This window comes from Dryobates pubescens, chromosome 31 (genome assembly GCF_014839835.1).
Source record: "Dryobates pubescens isolate bDryPub1 chromosome 31, bDryPub1.pri, whole genome shotgun sequence".
Classification (NCBI taxonomy): Eukaryota; Metazoa; Chordata; class Aves; order Piciformes; family Picidae; genus Dryobates; species Dryobates pubescens.
Genome location: NC_071642.1, coordinates 1,231,171 through 1,248,945, shown reverse-complemented (window position 1 = coordinate 1,248,945; position 17,775 = coordinate 1,231,171). Strand labels below are relative to the sequence as shown.

General features: G+C 65.5%; 3 protein-coding genes across 3 annotated transcripts; 1 reads left to right on the top strand and 2 right to left on the bottom strand.

The window, feature by feature from the left end:
- Positions 1-694: 694 nt before the first annotated feature.
- Positions 695-3,999, bottom strand: AMH (anti-Mullerian hormone). The gene is made up of 5 exons (XM_054175121.1): positions 3,298-3,999; positions 3,028-3,206; positions 2,233-2,356; positions 1,908-2,091; positions 695-1,736 (listed from the first exon to the last, which is right to left on the bottom strand). Exons 1-5 carry the CDS (start codon positions 3,875-3,877, stop codon positions 818-820), a joined length of 1,986 nt encoding a protein of 661 aa, XP_054031096.1. The 5' UTR covers positions 3,878-3,999; the 3' UTR covers positions 695-817.
- A 1,082-nt stretch (positions 4,000-5,081) lies between these two features.
- On the bottom strand, positions 5,082-10,273 carry SF3A2 (splicing factor 3a subunit 2). The gene is made up of 8 exons (XM_054175124.1): positions 10,073-10,273; positions 9,594-9,665; positions 9,068-9,114; positions 8,473-8,582; positions 7,572-7,621; positions 7,193-7,333; positions 6,062-6,130; positions 5,082-5,435 (listed from the first exon to the last, which is right to left on the bottom strand). The coding sequence occupies exons 1-8, from the start codon at positions 10,196-10,198 to the stop codon at positions 5,103-5,105; spliced, it is 948 nt and encodes a 315-aa protein (XP_054031099.1). The 5' UTR covers positions 10,199-10,273; the 3' UTR covers positions 5,082-5,102.
- Positions 10,274-10,938: 665 nt separating this feature from the next.
- Positions 10,939-15,113, top strand: PLEKHJ1 (pleckstrin homology domain containing J1). The gene is made up of 6 exons (XM_054175116.1): positions 10,939-11,035; positions 11,779-11,846; positions 12,391-12,457; positions 13,662-13,752; positions 14,379-14,442; positions 14,854-15,113. Exons 1-6 carry the CDS (start codon positions 10,942-10,944, stop codon positions 14,917-14,919), a joined length of 450 nt encoding a protein of 149 aa, XP_054031091.1. The 5' UTR covers positions 10,939-10,941; the 3' UTR covers positions 14,920-15,113.
- Positions 15,114-17,775: the final 2,662 nt, after the last annotated feature.

Below are 17,775 nucleotides of genomic sequence, written 5' to 3'. Positions count from 1 at the left end.
CAGCAGCCTCTCTGAACCGTGCCCGCAGCCCGGGGGCAGTAACAGGATCGCTGCCCTTGCTCAGCTCTCCCTCCCTCCCTCCCCTCGCCCCTGGCAGTGTCCTGGGAGCGAGGTCAGTGCGGGGTGACACAGACGTGACCCAGCAAATCGCCCCAGCCCGCAGCCAGCAGCCTGGGCGCTGGCCCCCATGGGGAGGGGTCCCCAGCTCAAGGCTGCAGGAGGGGATTTTGCCTCCTGTTCTGCTGTTGCAGGGGGAGCTGCGTGGCTGGCAGGGGCTTGCTGATGGGCATGGGCTGGCAGACAGCCAGAGGATGCTGTGAGTGGGGGGCATTGGAGGAAGCAAGAGCCTCAGACACGGTTTAGTGGTGCCCTGGCAGTGCTGGGTTAAGGGTTGGACTCGATGAGCTTAGAGGTCTCTTCCAACCAACGTCATTCAAGGAACAGAAGGTGAGGGATAAGCAAGCCTGGTCCTGGCTGGATCTGCCAAGCCTTGGCCTCCTCTGATGCCCCCCACGGTGCCCACAGCCAGCCCAAACCCCACCGTGGGCTCAGAGCCAGGCTGCAGCACCCTTCAGGCATCCCCAGCCTGAGGACTGGGCACAGGCAAACACCAGGCTGCAGAGCAGCCCCCAGGGCCCAGCAGAGCTACAGAGGACCCCAGGACCAGAGCAAACCTTGGGGGGTGGGGGGGAAGGGCACGGCGGGGCGGGGGGCGGGAGGACAGCTCCCGGCGGGGCGAACAGCTCCCGAGAGCTGCGAGGGCAAACCGGGCAGGAGAGCAGGCTGAGGGGGGCCGAGCAGGGAGCCGGGCACCTCCCTACCGACAGCCACACTCCTCTGCCACCATGTTGGGGAACTTGCGGACCTCCAGCCCCTGGGCCGAGAGGCTGATGATGAGCTGGTCGGAGTAGCGGACGGGCACGCAGCACGGGGGGCGGCGCAGGGGCGAGCCCCGCTCCTGCATGCCCAGCAGCAGCACCGTGTGCGAGTAGTAGCCTGGCACACGCGTGGAGAGGGGCAGCCTGCAGGGCCCGTCGCAGTTGTTGGCGGCGTAGACCGTGGGCATGACGATGAAGTTGCGGTCGCGCAGGTCGATGGTCAGCTCCTGCAGGCGGCAGTGCGCCTGGTGCCGAGCGCTGCGGTTCTGCCGCAGGACCCTGCCCCGCTCCTGCCAGCGAGCCCGCACCGTCTGCAGCGCCTTCAGCAGCAGCAGGGTGTGCAGCTTCCCGGAGCCCGTGGGCAGCGCCGGCGCCGCAGCCTCCTCCGCCGGCCCCGCCGGGAAGTAGCAGAAGCGGAGGAGCTGCTGGAGCAGCCCCGTGTTGGCCTGGACGGCAGGGATGGCCCTCAGCTCCTGGATGAGCGCCTGCAGCTTGCCCGTCAGCAGCTGCAGCACGGAGCCCTCCGGCTGCCAGGCGCCCAGGTGCTGCTCCAGCGCCGCTCCGCTGTCCTGGGGGAAGAGCAGCACCGAGGGCTCCTCCGACTGCACCAAGCGCTCCAGGGCCGCCTCCTCCGACAGGTTGAGCAGCTGGTGAGGGAGGGTCTCCATCACCTGGAAGTCCAGCCAGTGGTGGGAGCTGGGCTGGGTGGGTGGCTCGCTGGGGGTGCTCAGCACCTGCTGGATGAAGCGGGTCAGGACGCCCAGGAACAGGCTGCTGCCGTCGGCTGCTGGGGAGGAGCTGTTGGCTTGGCTTGTGGCAGTGGGGGGTGGCAGCTGCTCCGTCCCAGCCTGCGGTGGGCTGTCAGGAGAACACAGGCAGAGTCACAGCGTCTCCCTGTAGCCCGGGGGTCCCACCAGGCCCTGTCCCACCCTGTCCCACCCCAACCCCACAGCAAAAGGACCTCTCTTCCCACCCTGCCTCCCTGCCCCCCTGCCCCGTCTCTCCCTGGCTGTGGAGAGGGCCACAGACCTGAGCTGTGGGTAGGGAACCATGTCCACCACCCCATCAGCAGAGAGGTAGGAAGAAGGGGCCAAGGCCACCTCCTCCTGCTGTGACTTGGCCAGCAGCAGCAGCACGGGGGTCATCCTGGTGAAGCATTTGTCATCAGAGCCAAAGAGCAGCTGCTGGGTCTCCATGGGGGTCAGGGTGGCACCTAGAGAGAAGCAGTGAGGAGGGTGGGCTGGGGTCTCCCACGTGTGTCCCCACAGCCCCTTGTTACAGGCAGGCTTGGGAGGCTCCCAGATGGCCAAGTCAAGACCCAGAGGGCATGGACACAGCTGTCCCACGTCCCTACCTCCCTCTCTGCCACGCCTGATGTCCAGGGAAGCCTGGAAGCTGAGCTGCTCCCCGGTGCGGGTGATGGATGCCACAGCAGCTGCCAGGACCAGGTACTGGGTGGCCCTGGACAGGCAGAGGATCTGCAGGGAGGCAAAAGACACAGGAGCAGCAGGGATGTGGGTGAGGCATCACGGGGTGGGGACACTGAAGGGAGTCCCCAGCTTGCCACCCCCATCCTGGGCATCACCACCAGGGAGCCAGGGAGCAGTGAAATGGGAGGGGAGCAGAGAGGCTTCACCACCCAGCCCCAGGATGGGGCTGGAAGCGATGCTGCAGCTGATGCCCCCCGGCCAGGCTGGAGAGCGGCGGGGTCGGGGCCAGGACCCCTCTAAACTGAGCCGGGCACCGCGGGCTGTGCCCTCTGGCCGTGCCGGGAGCTGGGGACAGGGTAACAGCACCATCTGCAGGCACTGCTCGGGCAGCGGGAGGGTAGCGGCGGGCAGCGATGCTGGGAAAAGGTAGGGGAGAGACTGGGAGAGGATGGCAAAGGAGTTGAGAAGGGAGGGAAAAGGGACTGAGAGAGGGAGGGCAAAGGGACTGAGAGAGGGGTGGCAAAGGGACTGAGAGAGGGAGGGAAAAGGGACTGAGAGAGGGAGGGCAAAGGGACTGAGAGAGGGGTGGCAAAGGGACTGGGAAGGGTGGCAAAGGGACTGGGAAGGGTGGCAAAGGTGCTGGGCCAGCAAAACCAAGTCTCCCTCTTCTCACCTTCCCTCCACCCAGAACTGGCCCCCCACCAGCCCTGGCCACCCACCTGCTGCCGTGCCAGCCCCGTGCCCGCGGCCAGCAGCTCCTCTGGGTGCCCAGCTCCTGGCCCTTCTCTGCTGCCCAGGTAGAAGAGCAGCAGGGCCCCCTGCAGCTCTCCCAGCGACTGTCCCACCTCTGCCTGGAAAACCAGCTTGAACCACAGCTTCACCTGGGCCTCCCACTTCACTGCGAAGCAGAAAATGGGCAGGGGGTGAAGTGGGCACCCCGAGCCCCGGGCTCCCCCTGCTCCGTGTTGGCACAGGGGCCTCTCACCAACCTTCCTCCAGGTGCAGCACAAGGACACGGTCCTGCCCCGGCTCCACCACGTGTGCGTGGAGGAGCTTCAGGGGCTGGAGAGCAGCAGCTCCCGGCCCGGCCGGGCAGAGCCCAAAGGTCTCCAGGGAGCTTCCATCCCAGGCGGTGCCTTGGCTCAGCAGCTTGATGAAGCCACTCTCGTACTGGGTGAGCACCCCCACGACTTCCAGGTGCTTGGAGCTCAGCCTGTCCTGCTCCATTCGCACCCTGCACACAGGTCCTTCCAGCCCACCCAGCGGCCAGGGCAGCAGGCTGGAGCCGGCCCAGCCGATGGCTCCATCCTCGGCTACCCCCCGGGGGCACCTGGCCCCTGGCTCCCGCTGCGGCAAGGGGCGAGCCGGAGCCTCCCGCCCGGACCTCGCCGCCGCCGCGCCGGCTCCCTGCGAGCTGGAGTTGTCCTCCTTGCTCCGCTCTGCTCCGAGGCCCAGCTCCTCCTGCAGCCCCGGCTCCAACCCTGCGCCAGCGCTCCCCTTCCGCGGAATCGCCGCCGAGGGCACCGACAGCAGCAAGCAGGGCAGGAGCAGCCCCAGGGCAGCCTTCATCTTCCCACCGCAGCTGCTCCCCTCGGAGCCGCTCGGAAGCGTCTCAGGAGCGCCTGGGGGCAAGGGGAGGATGAAGTCTCCTTTTGAAACACCGGTGGCCTTGAGTTGACAATGCACAACACCTCCCCGGAGGAGCTCCCCGGGGCTGTCCTGCCGCAGGGGAGGGAGGGAGGGAGGCTGCACAGAAACATTTCTTGTTCTATTTTTGGGTTTGCATCCAGTGTTGGAGATGTCTGTCCTTGACTTCAGATGTTTGCTCCAAGGAGGATGAAGGTCTAGACCTGGGTCTTCATGGGGCCTGGCACGTACTGGAACACCAGGAGGGAAGAGTGAGGCAGAGCAGGAGGAGGGAGATAGGGCAGAAAATGGGCAGCAATCAGCAACTGCACGGGAAGCTGCTCCTGACTCCAGTGGGAACCCCTCAGCTGGCACCTGCAGCTTGGAGAGGCCTCTCTGGCACAGCTCCTGAGCTCCAGGCTGCTTGGAGCTGTGAGGGAGAACCTCACCAGGTGCAGCAGCAGCAGCAGGATGGCTTTGAGCACTTCAGAGGTGACTTGGAAAGGTTCACAGCACATTGTGAGGGCTTTTCCCTCCAGGAGATGCCAACACTCAGAGCTGGGAGAGCTTCTTGAGGCTTGGATTCCTGCACCAAAGGCACTCAGCTGCAAGCATGCAGCAGGGAAGCCCAGGAGGGGCTGTGCAGGGAGAGGCACCAGCCGAGAGCAAGCCCAGCTTGGGCAGCCTGGCCCAAGCAATGCCTCCACCCACAGAGCACCCTGCCCCAGAGCACCCTGCCCCAGAGCACCCTGCCCCAGAGCCACCTTCACCTTCCAGACAGCAATGAGGTCTCCCTCAGCCTCTTCTCCAGGCTGAACCCCCCCAGCTGCTCCTCCCCAGCCCTGCTCTCCAGACCCTTCCCCAGCTTCGTTGCCCTTCTCTGGACCTTCTCCAGCCCCTCAGTGTCCTTCTTGGAGTGAGGAGCCCAAAACTAGGTCCAGTACCTAGGGTGAGGCCTCAGCAGTGCCCAGCTCAGGTGGCCAATCCCTGGGCACAGGGCAGCAGCAGAGCACAGGGCAGCAGCAGAGCACAGGGCGAGGGGATGGAAGTCTTTTAATGGACCTAGAGGACTGGGTTGAATTCACCTAGAAAACAGCAACATTGCTCTGAGTGCATAGAAAAAGCTGGGAGCTGGAGGAGCCCAGCAGGAGCAAGTCCAGGAGGGGCTTCAGTTGGAGGGAGGAGGAGGGGGGATGGTGCCCGGGCCCTCCGCGGGCAGCGGAGGCCTCAGCATGGGCGGCAGCGGCGCGGGCGGCGGCACGCCGGGGGCCGGCGGCAGCTGGGGCGGCACCGGGGGCGGCGGCACCGGGCCCGAGGGAGGCATAGGAGGCAGGGCCATGCCTCCGGGGGGAGGCGGCGGCAGGGAGTCCGGCAGCGGCGGCCGCGGCGGCAGGCCGTTGAGCAGCGGCGGCGGCGGAGGGCGCTTGACCGCGGGCGGCCCCGGCGGCAGGTTCGGCGGCGCCGGAGGCTTCTCCATCTTGAAGTGGAACTGCAGGAAGAACTGCGGAGGAGAGCGGGCGGCAGGGAGGCCTCAGCACAAGGCTGTGCCGCCACACACCGCGCTCCAGCTGAGCCCTCTCCTGAGCTGCCACCCCCCGCGTCACAGCTGCCCCCAGGCTGCCACCAGGCCTGGCCCAGCACCTTCCCCCCCCCCCCGCGGCCTGCCCCAGGGGCTCAGCTCTCTGCTCCACGCTGTGTGCAGGAGACACAGCAAGGAGCCCTGGGGAGGCCACATTCAGGCACCCTGGGGCAGCCCTGGGGAGCCCTGAGGAGCATCCCGGGGCAGCCCTGAGGAGCACCCTGGGGCAGCCCTGGGGAGCCCTGAGGAGCACCTTGGGGCAGCCCTGAGGAGCACCCCTGGGGAGCACCCTGGGGAGCACCCCGGGGCAGCCCTGAGGAACACCCTGGGGAGCACCCTGGGGCAGCCCTGGGGAGCACCCTGGGGAGCACCCTGGGGAGCGAGCACCCTGGGGCAGCCCTGGGGAGCACCCTGGGGAGCACCCTGGGGAGCATCCTGGGGAGCACCCCGGGGAGCACTCTTCCTGTGCTGCCTTTCCTTTCCCCCAGGCTGCTCTGCCCTCCTGCTCCCCTTCCAGCCCCCAGGCCATGCTGTGCTGCTCCAGGTACCTGTTTGGTTTCCCTGTTCCAGTGGGTCCAAAACTTGCCTTCTGCTTTGTCGATCTCCCTGCTGGGCACCTGCAGCAGGAGGAACACAGAGCTATTATTAGCCTCAGCAGGGAGCTCAAAGGCCCTTTTTTAGCAGCAGAGCCTTCAAGATAAGCAGAGCTGCTGCAGGCCCCTGAGCTGTGCTGCTCTCAGCTGTGGCTAGCCAGAGGTGGGGGCAGCACAGGGAATGAAGCTGCTTCCCTATCAGTCAAGGACAGAGGTGCTGGCAGAAAACCCTCCCTCAACATCTGCACAGGGGCTGAGGAGCAGAGCCCAGAAGGTTCTTTTCTGTGCCAGACACCAAGAATTTCAGTGGCTCCCCAGAGCTCTGCACACAGCCAGGTTTTCCTGCCAGAGTCCTCCACAGATCCTCACTGGGCTTTAATGACTTCCAGGCAGCCTCTCCAGCCCTCTCCCACTCCATTAACCCCTGAAGGGCAGAAGAGGAAGTGTGGAGGAAGGCTCACTGGGAATTCTGTGCTGGAAAACATGGACAGGGTTCTCCTGGAGGGCATGAAGGAGAGTGTGGCCAGAAGGTCAAGAGAGGTTCTCCTCCCTCTCTACTCTGCCCTGCTGAGGCCAGTCCTGGGCTCCCCAGTTCAAGAGAGATTGGGAACCACTGGAGAGAGCCCAGGGGAGGCTGGGAAGCTGCTGAGGGGCCTGGAGCAGCTCTGGGAGGAGCAGCTGAGAGCCCTGGGGCTGAGAGCCTGCAGCAGAGCAGCCCCAGAGGGGAGCTGAGCAATGCTCAGCAAGAGCTAAAGGAGTTGTGGGGGGCAAGAGGCTGGGGCCAGGCCCTGCTCAGTGGTGCCCAGGGACAGCACAAGGGACAGGAGGCACAAACTGGAGCCCAGGAGGTTCCATCTGAGCAGGACAAAGCTTTGGTGTGAGGCTGCTGGAGGCCTGGGGCAGGCTGCCCAGAGAGGTTTGGAGTCTCCTTGTGTGCAGAGCTCCCAACCCCCCCTGGGCACTGTGCCCCTGGGCAAGCTGCTGTGGGAGCCCTGCTGGGGCAGGGGGGCTGCAGTGGGTGAGCTGCAGAGGTGCCTTGGTGCTGGGGGGGGGTGGTGAGGGAGCTGCCCCCAGCCCCAGGCTCACCTTGAAGGCGATGGTCTCGTAGGGCTCAGCTGCCATCAGCAGGTACTGCCAGCGCCGGTCCGGCGGCTCGATGCGCTGCTCGTAGGCAGACATGAAGCGGTGCCTGGGCATGATGCTCTCTGCTATCTCTGGGTAGTCAATCTGCAGGGGGTGGGCAGGGCAGCTGCTCAGGAGAGCACCCCCTCCTCACTCCCCCCCCCCAAGCAAAGCCCTCAGCTAAGCAGCACACCAGGAATCAGATCTGAGCAGGGCGCTTCGGTGCCCCCCAGCCCCCGGCTGCGCCCAGCAGGGGAGGAGCAGGGCCAGGCCTGCTGTGAGCTGCCTCACTCAGCAGCACCTGGGCTAAGCCAGACACCAAGGACTGCACCAGGGCCCTTACCTGGAAGAGGAGGCTCTGCTGGCCTGTCTCAGGATCTCTCTGTTTGGTCACTGCAAGGCAAACCCAAGCAAGCTGAGTGCAGCACACAGCAGGGGGGCAGCAGCAGGACACAGAGCTGCCACCAGGGAAGGGTCACAGGAGCCCTCTCCCACTCATCACACAGGAAGCCAGGCTGGCTTTAACCAAAGCTCAGTTCTGGCCCCTCACTGCAAGGACATTTTGGGGCTGCAGCAGGTCCAGAGAAGGGCAATGGAGCTGGGGAAGGGTCTGGAGAGCAGGGCTGGGGAGGAGCAGCTGAGGGGGCTGGGGGTGGTTAGTGTGGAGAGGAGGAGGCTGAGGGAGACCTCACTGCTCCCTGCAGCTCCCTGGGAGGAGGCTGCAGCCAGGTGGGGGTTGGGCTCTGCTCCCCAGGAATGAGGGCTGGGAGATAAAGGACTCAAGTTGTGCACTGAAGGTCACAAGGAAACAATGAGGAATTGAGAGCAGAAGCTTGAGCTGAGTGATTGATGAGCACCAGGCAGAGGTGGCACAGCACCAGGCAAGGAGGGACTGAAACAATGTCAGCACCTGCTGCAGGGCTGCCAGCCTGGCAGATACCCAGCTGAGATTGCCAGGGCAGCACTGAGGAGCTGGCCCAGGGGGGATACAGCCCCTGAAGGACATCAGGAGATAAACCAACTCTTAGTCATGGGCAGAGCTGCTCAAAAGCCTCCTGAAGCACTGCCAGGCAGCCCTCAGGAGCACCCTGGACAGCCCTGAGGAGCTCCTGGCTCTCCTGAGTCACTGCCAGGCAGGCTCTGGCAGGGCTGGGCAGTGGCAGCCCCTCCCCCCGCCCTGGCAGCCCCTCCCCCTGCCCTGGCAGCCCCTCCCCCCGCCCTGGCAGCCCCTCCCCCAGCCTCACCCTTGTAGCCTGGGCGGCCAATCTTCACAAACTTCTTCACCTCCACCTTGACCTTCTCGGGGGCAGGCTGGGCAGGAGCCTCCTTGGCCTCCTTGGCAGCTCTCCGGGCCCTGGGTGCCAGGGGAAGGTTAAGCAGGCTGGGGGAGGCTCTCAGCCCAGCCCCCCCTGCTGCCCCTCCCCCAGCACAGGCCTGAGCTTTGCTTCTTGGTTAGCCTGAGGGATTGGATTTGGGCCCTGCAGGGGGGCCTGGGCCCTGTCTCCTCCAAAGCAAAGTGGGTTGCCTACAGCAGAGCTCAGAACCCCCTCCCAGCCCACATGCACAACCCCTGCTCCTCTCAACCAGCCCCACCTGGCTCTGAAAGCTCTTCCCTCCCTTCAGCAGTCCCACAGCTTGGCTTAGGACTTCCAGCTCAAAATGGAGCCTTGGGACAGCCCTGGGCTGCCCCTCCTGGCTAATCCCAGGCTGTTCACCAGGCAGCAAACACAGTGAGGGGAAGCTCAAGCTACTGCTAATGGAGCTCAGGGTCTAGAGAGGCAGATGAGCATCAGGTTGCTCAGGTAAAGGAGAGCAGAGCTAGAGAGGAAAACAACTTACAGGTTGGTTTGGTGCTTCTTGCCCTGGGTATGAGCTAAGTAACTGCCCTGAAATAAAACACAAAGCAGAGGAAAATGAGGAAGGCAGCAAGCAGCAGCCCAGCAGAGACACTGCTGCAGCAAGGCCACAGCAGTGATGGGAGGGTTGGAAGCCCTCTGCTGGGAGGCCAGGCTGGGAGGCTTGGGGCTGTTCAGCCTGGCAAAGGCTCCAGGGAGACCTCCTGGTGACCTTGCAGTGCTTCAAGGGCTGAGCAGAAAGCTGGGGACAGAGTTTTGAGCAGGGCCTGTGGTGCCAGGACAAGGGCAGGTGGGCTGAAACTCAAAGAGGGAGACTCAGAGCAGAGAGAAGAGAGAAACTGTGGATGCTGAGGGTGGGGAGAGCCTGGCCCAGGCTGCCCAGAGAGGGGGGCACACCCCCAAGGCACTCCCCACACATCACCTCTTCAATGCCAACCCCCAGGCGATGCCCCAAGGGTCCTGCACTTGAGGCTGCTGCTGAGGTCAAGGCCAGGAAGCATCCAACTCACCTCATTGTTGTGCAGGGTCAGGCAGAGCTTGCACTCATAGGAGCCCAGGTGGTTTTTCATGAAGTAAGGGTCCTGGGAGGAGAATTGCCCCAAAGTCACCAACAAAGCTTGTGGCAAAAGAGCTGAACAACCCAAACCCTGCCCAGAGCCTGCTGCACTGCAGGAGCTGAGCTCACAGCCCCACACTAGCAGCCCCACACTGCCTCAGGGCTACAAGAAGGGAGAGGCACTGCAGCAGGACAGGAAGCAGGGCAAGAGGTCTGAACTCCTGCAGGGACAGCCAGCTGAGCACAGCCTGGCTGGGGTCTAAGGTCCCTCCCAACCCATTCTGTGACTCTGAAATGTTTCTCACTTCATTCCAGCCACAGCTCCTCACTCAACCTCACTCCCTCCAACCCCTTTCACTCAGCCAACTCTACAGCTGTGCCCAGAGCATCCTGCAGCCCAGGAGCTGCCGGGCTGCCCCCTCCAGGCCTCACCTTGTTGATGTCGATGGTTTCCAGGGCCAGCTGCCTCAGCCTCTCCCTGCGGTCCCGGTTGCTCTCGGAGGCAGAGGCCACGCCTCCGCTTCCAGTTTTACCTCCAGGGCGATGCTGGAAATCCATCCTGGGGCCTTCTGTGCTTCAGCTACGCGCAGAGAACAGAAGAGTCTGGGAAAGAGGAGAAGCAACAGGGGCGGTCGGTAACCTGGGGCTGGCAGCGCTGTGCGGCCCCTCAGCAGCGGCTGAACGCCCCCTGCCCAAGCACCCGCAGCCCTCCAGCGAGGCTCAAGGGCCCCGGCTCAACACCTCTGCAGTCCCCCCCGCCCCACAACACCTGCAGCCCTCCAGCGAGGCTCAAGGGCCCCGCTCAACACCTCTGCAGTCCCCCCCGCCCCACAACACCTGCAGCCCTCCAGCGAGGCTCAAGGGCCCCGGCTCAACACCTCTGCAGTCCCCCCCGCCCCACAACACCCGCAGCCCTCCAGCGAGGCTCAAGGGCCCCGCTCAACACCTCTGCAGTCCCCCCCGCCCCACAACACCCGCAGCCCCTCGGCAGCGGTGCGGCCTCCCCGAGCACCCCCTGGGCCCCGCAGCAAGACCTAAAGCTCCTCCCCAGCCCCTAGCGAGGGCCAAAGCCCCCCCGGGACAGTCCCAAGCGCCCCTCGCCGCTCCGTACCGGGCTCCGTACCGGGCTCCGTACCGGGCTCCGCGCGCCCCGGCCCCGCGCATGCGCCCCGCGCCGAGGGACTTCCGGCTGCCGGGGAGAGAGCTTCCGGTTTGCAGAGCGCACTTCCGGCGCGCGGGGGGGCGCTTCCGGGGCGCGCGCGGGCATGGGGGGTCGGTAGCGGGGCGGGGCCGGCCCGGCCATGCGGTACAACGAGCGCGAGCTGCTCTGCCTCGCGCGGCAGCCCGCGGAGAAGGCGGCGGAGATCCTGATGCGGCTGCCCCGGAAGGGCAGCGGTGAGCGGGGGGGGGGGAGGGGGGCGGCGGGGAGCGGCGGCGGGGGGAGGGACCGGGGAGCCGCACCGGGGGGCGGCACCGGGGGGGGGCACCGGGGAGCCGCACCGGGGAGCGGCACCGGGGGGCACCGGGGGGAGGGACCGGGGAGCCGCACCGGGGGGCGGCGGCGGGGGGCACCGGGGGGCACCGGGAGGAGGGACCGGGGAGCCGCACCGGGGAGAGGCTGGGGGAAGCTGGAGGGACGGGAGCGGGGATGCAGGGCGGGAGGGATAGGGAGGGAGGGAGGGAGTGGGAGCGCTGGGGACAGGAGCTGGGGGTGCCGCAGCCCCGGAGCTGCGGCTGGGGCAAGGTCCGGAGCAGGAGCGGGGCAGGGCTGCCGCGGGGCTGGGGAGCGCTGGGCGCCTGCCGGGGGAGCAGGGCTGGAGGCAGTCAGGGCTGGCAGACGCCAGGCTGCTGGCGGCCCGCAGCAGGCTGCCCAGAGAGGCTGTGGAGTCTCCTGCTCTGCAACCCCCCCCGGGCACTGTGCTCCTGGGCAGGCTGCTGTGGGAGCCCTGCTGGGGCTGGGGGAGCTCCAGAGCTCCCTGCCAAGCCCTCGGTGCTGGGACTCCCCAGCAGGGTGGGTGTGCAGGGGATGCCCTTCCCTCGCAGGGTGGCTGTCATGAGCTCACCTGGGGGCAGAGATCTGAGGTGCAGGAGGGCTTGGGTGGGGTTGAGGCTTCCCTCAAGCCTCCTCTCCTTGGCAGTGCTGAAGAAGCGTCTGGTGAAGCTGGTTGTCAACTTTCTCTTCTACTTCAGGACCGATGAAGCTGAGGTATGGAGCCCTTCCCCCCCTCCTCTCTCCCTTCTCTGGGAATTGGTAGTGTGAGCCTTGCCCAGGGGCACAGGACCAGGCTGCTGGAGCCAGGACAGAGCCCCCAGGTTCCCTTCCCAGCCCCTCAGGGGGAGAGGCAGGGCTGGAGTCTGACCACAGCTCTCTGCTTCTGCTCTCAGCTCACAACAAATCTGTCACACTGCAGCCAGCTCTGAGGCCTCCAGCACAAGGAGGACCTGGAGCTGCTGGAGAGGGGCCAGAGGAGGCCAGGAAGATGAGCAGAGGGCTGGAGGGAGCCTCCCCTGTGGGGCCAGGCTGGGAGAGCTGGGGCTGTTCAGCCTGGAGAAGGCTCCAGGAAACCTTAGAGCAGCCTCCCAGTGCCTGAAGGAGCTCCAGGGGAGCTGGGGAGGGGCTTGTGACAAGGGCTGGGGGTGCCAGGACAAGGGACAAGGTTAAGCTTGCTCCAGGGGCTCTAGGCAGCCTCTGGGGGTTCCAGCCACTGGGGGGGGTGGTTAAATCCTCTCTCTCTCTGGGTCTCTTGCAGCCCATTGGAGCTCTGCTGCTGGAGCACTGCAGGATCACCAAAGAGGAGGAAAATGTCTTCTCCATCAGTGAGTGCTGCAGGCCCTGCACCCTCCTTGGGGCACACAGAGCTGCCTGAGAGGAGAGAGCTCACTGCTCACTGCCTGCTTTTGCCTCTGGCTTTGTGCTAACAGGGGAGTCAGTGCCCCTCAGCCTTGCTCCTGCCCCCTGGGGTCAGTGCTCCTCGGCCCTTGTGCCCCTCAGCTGCCACTTGCTGCCTGGCCTGGCCATGCCCTGTGCCCAGAGGATTCCTCACTGGCTGAAGCAGTGGCACATGAGGCCAGGAGCTGTGACAGGAGCCAGAGCAGGGCTTGCTGCTGGTGGAAATCCCTCTGCAGGCTGCTGAGCTGCTGCCAGCTTGCTGCTGCCTCTCATCCCCACCAAGTGCTCCTCAGCTAAACCATCTGCAGGGCTGCTCCAGCCCTGTCCTCCCCCCAGCCTCAGTGTCCTTGTGTTGGTAGCCAGGGCTGCAGCTGGCTGCTGCTGTGCTGTCCTGTGTGAGCAGCTGAGCTCTGTGCCAGAGGTATGTGGCCAGCACAACAGGATGTGTGTCCAAGGCCATCTCCATATCTTTTGGCCTGGCTGTTGGCCACAGCTGCTTGTCTGGGCTCAGCCTCCTCCTGTCTCAGCCAGGAGAGGTAGCTGCCTCCACAGGGCCCTCAGACAGCCTGGACATAGAATCCCAGAGTGGCTCAGGTGGGAAGGGAGCTCAGAGCTCATCTCCTCCAACCTCCCCTCCATGGGCAGGGACAGCTCTCAGCTAGGCTCAGCTGCTCAGGGCCTCATCCAGCCTGGCCTTGAGCACCCCCAGGCAGGAGGCAGCCACAGCCTCCCTGGGCAGCCTGTGCCAGGCTCTCACCACCCTGGTACTGAACAACTTCTTCCTCAGCTCCACTCTAACCCTGCTCTGCCTCAGCTCCAAACCCTTCCCCCTTGGCCTGGCTCAGACCCCCTCAGGAAAGTCTCTCTGCAGCCTTCCCGCAGGATGCCTCCAGGCCCTGGCAGCAGCTCTGAGCTCCCCCTGGAGCCTTCTCTGCAGGGTGCACAGCCCCAGCTCCCTCAGCCTGTGCTCAGGGCTGCTCCAGCTCTCTGCTCCCCAGTCAGACTTTCTGGAACCCAGAATTTCAGACTCTCAGTGCCAGCTTGGAAGGGACCCCAAGGGTCCTGGGGAAGGAAGCTGGGGGCAGAGGCAGCTGTGCCAGGACCTCCCTGTTGAAGCCTTTCCCCTGCCAGGTTTCGTGGAGGAGCCAGAGAGGAAATACTGCTTTGAGTGTGCCAGTGAGGAGCAGTGCCAGGAGTGGATTGAGGCCCTCAAGAGAGCCAGGTACTGAGCCCTGCTGCCAGCTCTGCCCTGGGCTGCTGGGGGGAAGCTGGGGAGGGAGAGGTCATGACACAGACCCTGAGACTGGGCTGGAAGCTCATCCAGCTCCAGTCCCCTGCCATGGGCAGGGACTCCTCCACCAGCCCAGGCTGCTCAGGGTCTCATCCAGCCTGGCCTTGAGCACCCCCAGGCAGGAGGCAGCCACAGCCTCCCTGGGCAGCCTGTGCCAGAGCCTCCCCAGCCTCACTCAACAGTTTCTGCCCCATCTCCAGCCTCAATCTGCCCTCTCCCAGCTCAAAGCCCCTGGCCTGCATCCTGCCACTGCCAGCCCTTGTCAGAAGCCCCTCCCCAGTGAGGCTTCCCTGCTTGGGCTGCTCCTGCAGCAGCCTTTTCCTCACTGCTGGCTCCCCAAAGAGGTTCTGTGGCCAACATAGCAAAGCCATGAGCAAAATGAACGCAGGGCCCCAAGGCTGGGCCTGGGCTGGGGGAGGGGAAGGCCTGAGGGGGATCCCTGGCTGGGGCTGGGACTGCAGGAACAAAAGCAGGCCCCTGCCCAGCCCCCCTGCCCAGCCCCCCTGCCCAGCCCCCTGCCCAGCCCCCCTGCCCAGCCCCCTGCCCCTGTCTTCCAGCTATGAGTTCATGAGGAGGACTTTGATCTTCTACCGCAACGAGATCCAGAAGCTGACAGGGAAGGTGAGTGCCAGGGGCACAGCCTTGGGGAAGGGACCCTGAGGATCCTCCAGCTCCAGCCCCCTGCCAGGGGCAGGGACCCCTCCCACCAGCTCAGGCTGCTCGAGGCTGAGGCTGTGCAGTTTCCATCTCTGGAGCCTTCCCAAGCCTCACCTGGCTGTGCTCTGTGTGCCCTGCCCTGGGGGATGCTGCTCTGGCAGGGGGCTTGGCCTGGCTGAGCTCCAGAGGTCCCTGCCCCTGCCCCCCCCCCAGCTGGGGCTGGCTCTGAGATCCTGCCCCTGCCCCCCCCCAGCTGGGGCTGGCTCTGAGATCCTGCCCCTGCCCCCCCAGGCTGGGGCTGGCTCTGAGATCCTGCCCCTGCCCCCCCAGGCTGGGGCTGGCTCAGATCCCTCCCTGTGCTCTTCCTTGCTGCAGGACCCCCTGGAGCAGTTTGGGATCTCGGAGGAAGCTCGCTTCCAGCTGGGGCCACCCCAGCAGTGAGCCTGGGCTGGGGGCTGGCCCTGGGCTGGGGGCTGGCCCTGGGCTCCCTGCAGAGGGTCAGCCTTGCAGCCCCCTCCCCAGGGCCAGCAGCAGCCCTGCAGTGACCAAGTGACTTCTCTTTTGCTTTTTTATTTATTATTTTGTATGATTTTTGTCCAGGGAATCTGTGGCCCAGTCCCTGCCCCAGCTGGGGAGGAGCCAGGCTGTGCCAGGCTGTGCCAGGCTGTGCCAGGCTGGGAGGGTCCAGCTGCAGAGGTCTGGGGGGTGCTGGAGCTGCTCTGCTTCAGCTGCAGGCTGTGCAGCAGGGCAGAGCTGGGCAAGAAGCCTTCGCTCCCTGAGCCCCTGCTGCAGCTTTGCTTCCCCTTCCCTGGCCCAGAGACCACAAAACTCTGCCAGGGAGCTGCCAGGGAGCAGGGAGCTGCCAGGGAGCAGGGAGCTGCCTCCCTGGGGCTCAGGAACAGCTCTCCTCAAGGCTCCACACCCTCAGCCCTGGCTCTGGCTGCACTGACTGCCCAGAGCTGAGGGTTGGGACTGCAGCACCCCCCCTGCACCCACAGCTTCCTGACCCCTGCAGCAGCTCTCCAGAGCCAGAGCAGGGAAGCCTGCAGGGGAGGCCTCTGGGAGGGCCTCAGGTGACACTGGCAGAGGGGAAGGGGCTTGGCTCGTGGCTGGGGCAGGTCAGTGCAGCCTGGGGGCTTGGCTCTGAGCTCTGTTCCCCCCTGGCCCTCTGGAAGGCTGCAGAGCAGCTTCCAGCTCCAGGGGCTGGGGGAGGATTTGGGTCTCTGGCCTCTCTTGCAAGCTGCCCTGCCTGGCCCTCTGTACCCACACTGCTGGGCAGCAGGAGCTTGGCAGCTGCCACTGATGCTTTACTTTGACCCTCAAAGCCAAGATCTCTTTTTCCCCCTTCCCTTCCCCTCCCCTCAGCTGCTCCCTTGGCCCTCTGTGGCTCCAGGTGCTTGCTCCAGAGGTTACCAAAGGCAGCAGAGGGCACAGCTGCCCTGCAGGGATAAGCTGAGGACAAGGTGGAAGCAGGGCACAGGAGGGTCAGGAGACAGATGGCAGCTGCAGGGGAAGCAGCAGTGAGGGATTAAAGCCAGGCCCAGAGGAGGGCTTGGGGGCTTTAGGGATTGGTGTCCTCAGCTGACTTCGGTTTAATCCTCCCTCAGGGCAAGGGCATGGCCCTGGCACCCTGCTGGGGCAGGCAGCAGCTTCACCTGCTGTGAGGAAGAGCTTTGGCTGCTCCTCAGCAGGGTCAGAGGCACTGCAGGCTCTGGGGCAGCACAGCCAGGGCTGGGCTGGGGCAGGGCAGAGGTGCATGGGGGGGCAGGGGTCCTGCATCACAGCCCTGCAGCAGCTGCCAGCTCCATGCCCAGGGGCAGCTCCCCTGGCTTCAGCCTTGGTGACTCCTCCAGTGTGCAGAGTCAGCCCTGGGAGACAGCCCCAGGGCCTCTGCCAGCAGCCCTGGAGCTGAGCTGAGGCTTCCCTGGCTCTGCAGCCACCAAGCCTCAAGCTGCTGCCTTCAGCCCAGTGCCAGCATCCTCCTCAGGCAGAGCTGGCACTGCCACCTGCCCTGGGCACCATTGCTGGGGTGCTACAGGGGGGCAGGGGAGGGGTGACCCCACCCTGCCTGAAGGGGCAGGGAGGACATTTCCTAACTGAATGTAAGACAAATGCTGTGAAGAGTTCAGAGGCCAGCAGCAGGCCCTGGGCCTGGCTTAGGTCTGGCTCCAGAGGAGCACTGGGGGAGGGCTCAGAGAATCCCAGAAGGGGATGGGGGGGAAGGGGCCTCAAGGATCAGCCAGTTCCCACCCCCTGCCCTGGGCAGGGACACCCCCAGCAGCCCAGGCTGCTCCAGGCCTCATCCAGCCTGGCCCTGAACACCTCCAGGGAGGGGACAGCCACAGTCTCCCTGGGCAGCCTGTGCCAGGCTCTCCCTACCCTCACTCTGCCCAGTGGTCCCAGGGCAGGGGGCAGGAGGTGCTCCTGGCACTGCCTCCCTGCCTGGTTCTCACTCTGCTGCTGTGCTGCAGGGCCCTGTGCCAGGGGTGCTGTGTGCAGGGACCCTGGCAGGGCCTCAGGCTGTGACTTGTACAGAAACCTTTCCAATAAACTCCAATGCTCAGCTCTGTGCCAGGAGAGTCCTCCCTGAGACCAACGGCTGGGGCTGGGGGCAGCCTGGGCTCAGAGGGGGGCAGCCTGGGCCTGGCCTGGGGGCAGCCTGGGCCTGGCCTGGGGGCAGCCTGGGCCTGGCCTGGGGGCAGCCTGGGCCCAGGATCACAGCAGGAGCTCCCAGGGAGCAGCTGCAGCCGAGGGGCTGGAGAGCCTTCATCCCCTGAGCAGGGAGGCAGCTGGAGGTGAGGCTCCTGCTCTGGCTGGCTCCAGGAGATGACTGCTGAGTGTTTGGCAGCCTGTGCCCAGAGCTCCAACACTGGGACCCACAGCTGGACTGGGTGGGAAGGGACCTTCAGAGCTCACCCAGTGCAGCCCCCTGCAGCCAGCAGGGACAGCCCCAAACCACCTGAGCTGGGCTGGCTCCAGCCATGGGGCAGCTCCCAGCTCCCTGGGCAGCCTGGGCCAGGCTCTCCCCTCCCTCAGGGGCAAACATTTCTCCCTTCTCCCCACCCTCAATCTCCCTCTTTGAGTTGCAGCCCATCCCCCCTTGTCCTGTCCCAAGAGGCCCTGCTCAAAGTCTGTCCCCAGCTTTCTGCTCAGCCCTGGAAGCACTGCAAGGCCAGCAGGAGCTCTCCCTGGAGCCCTCTCCGGGCTGCCCAAGCCCAGCTCTCAGCCTGGCTCCCAGCAGAGGGCTTCCAGCCCTGCCGTGGCCTCCTCTGGCCCCCTGCTCCAGCAGCTCCCTGG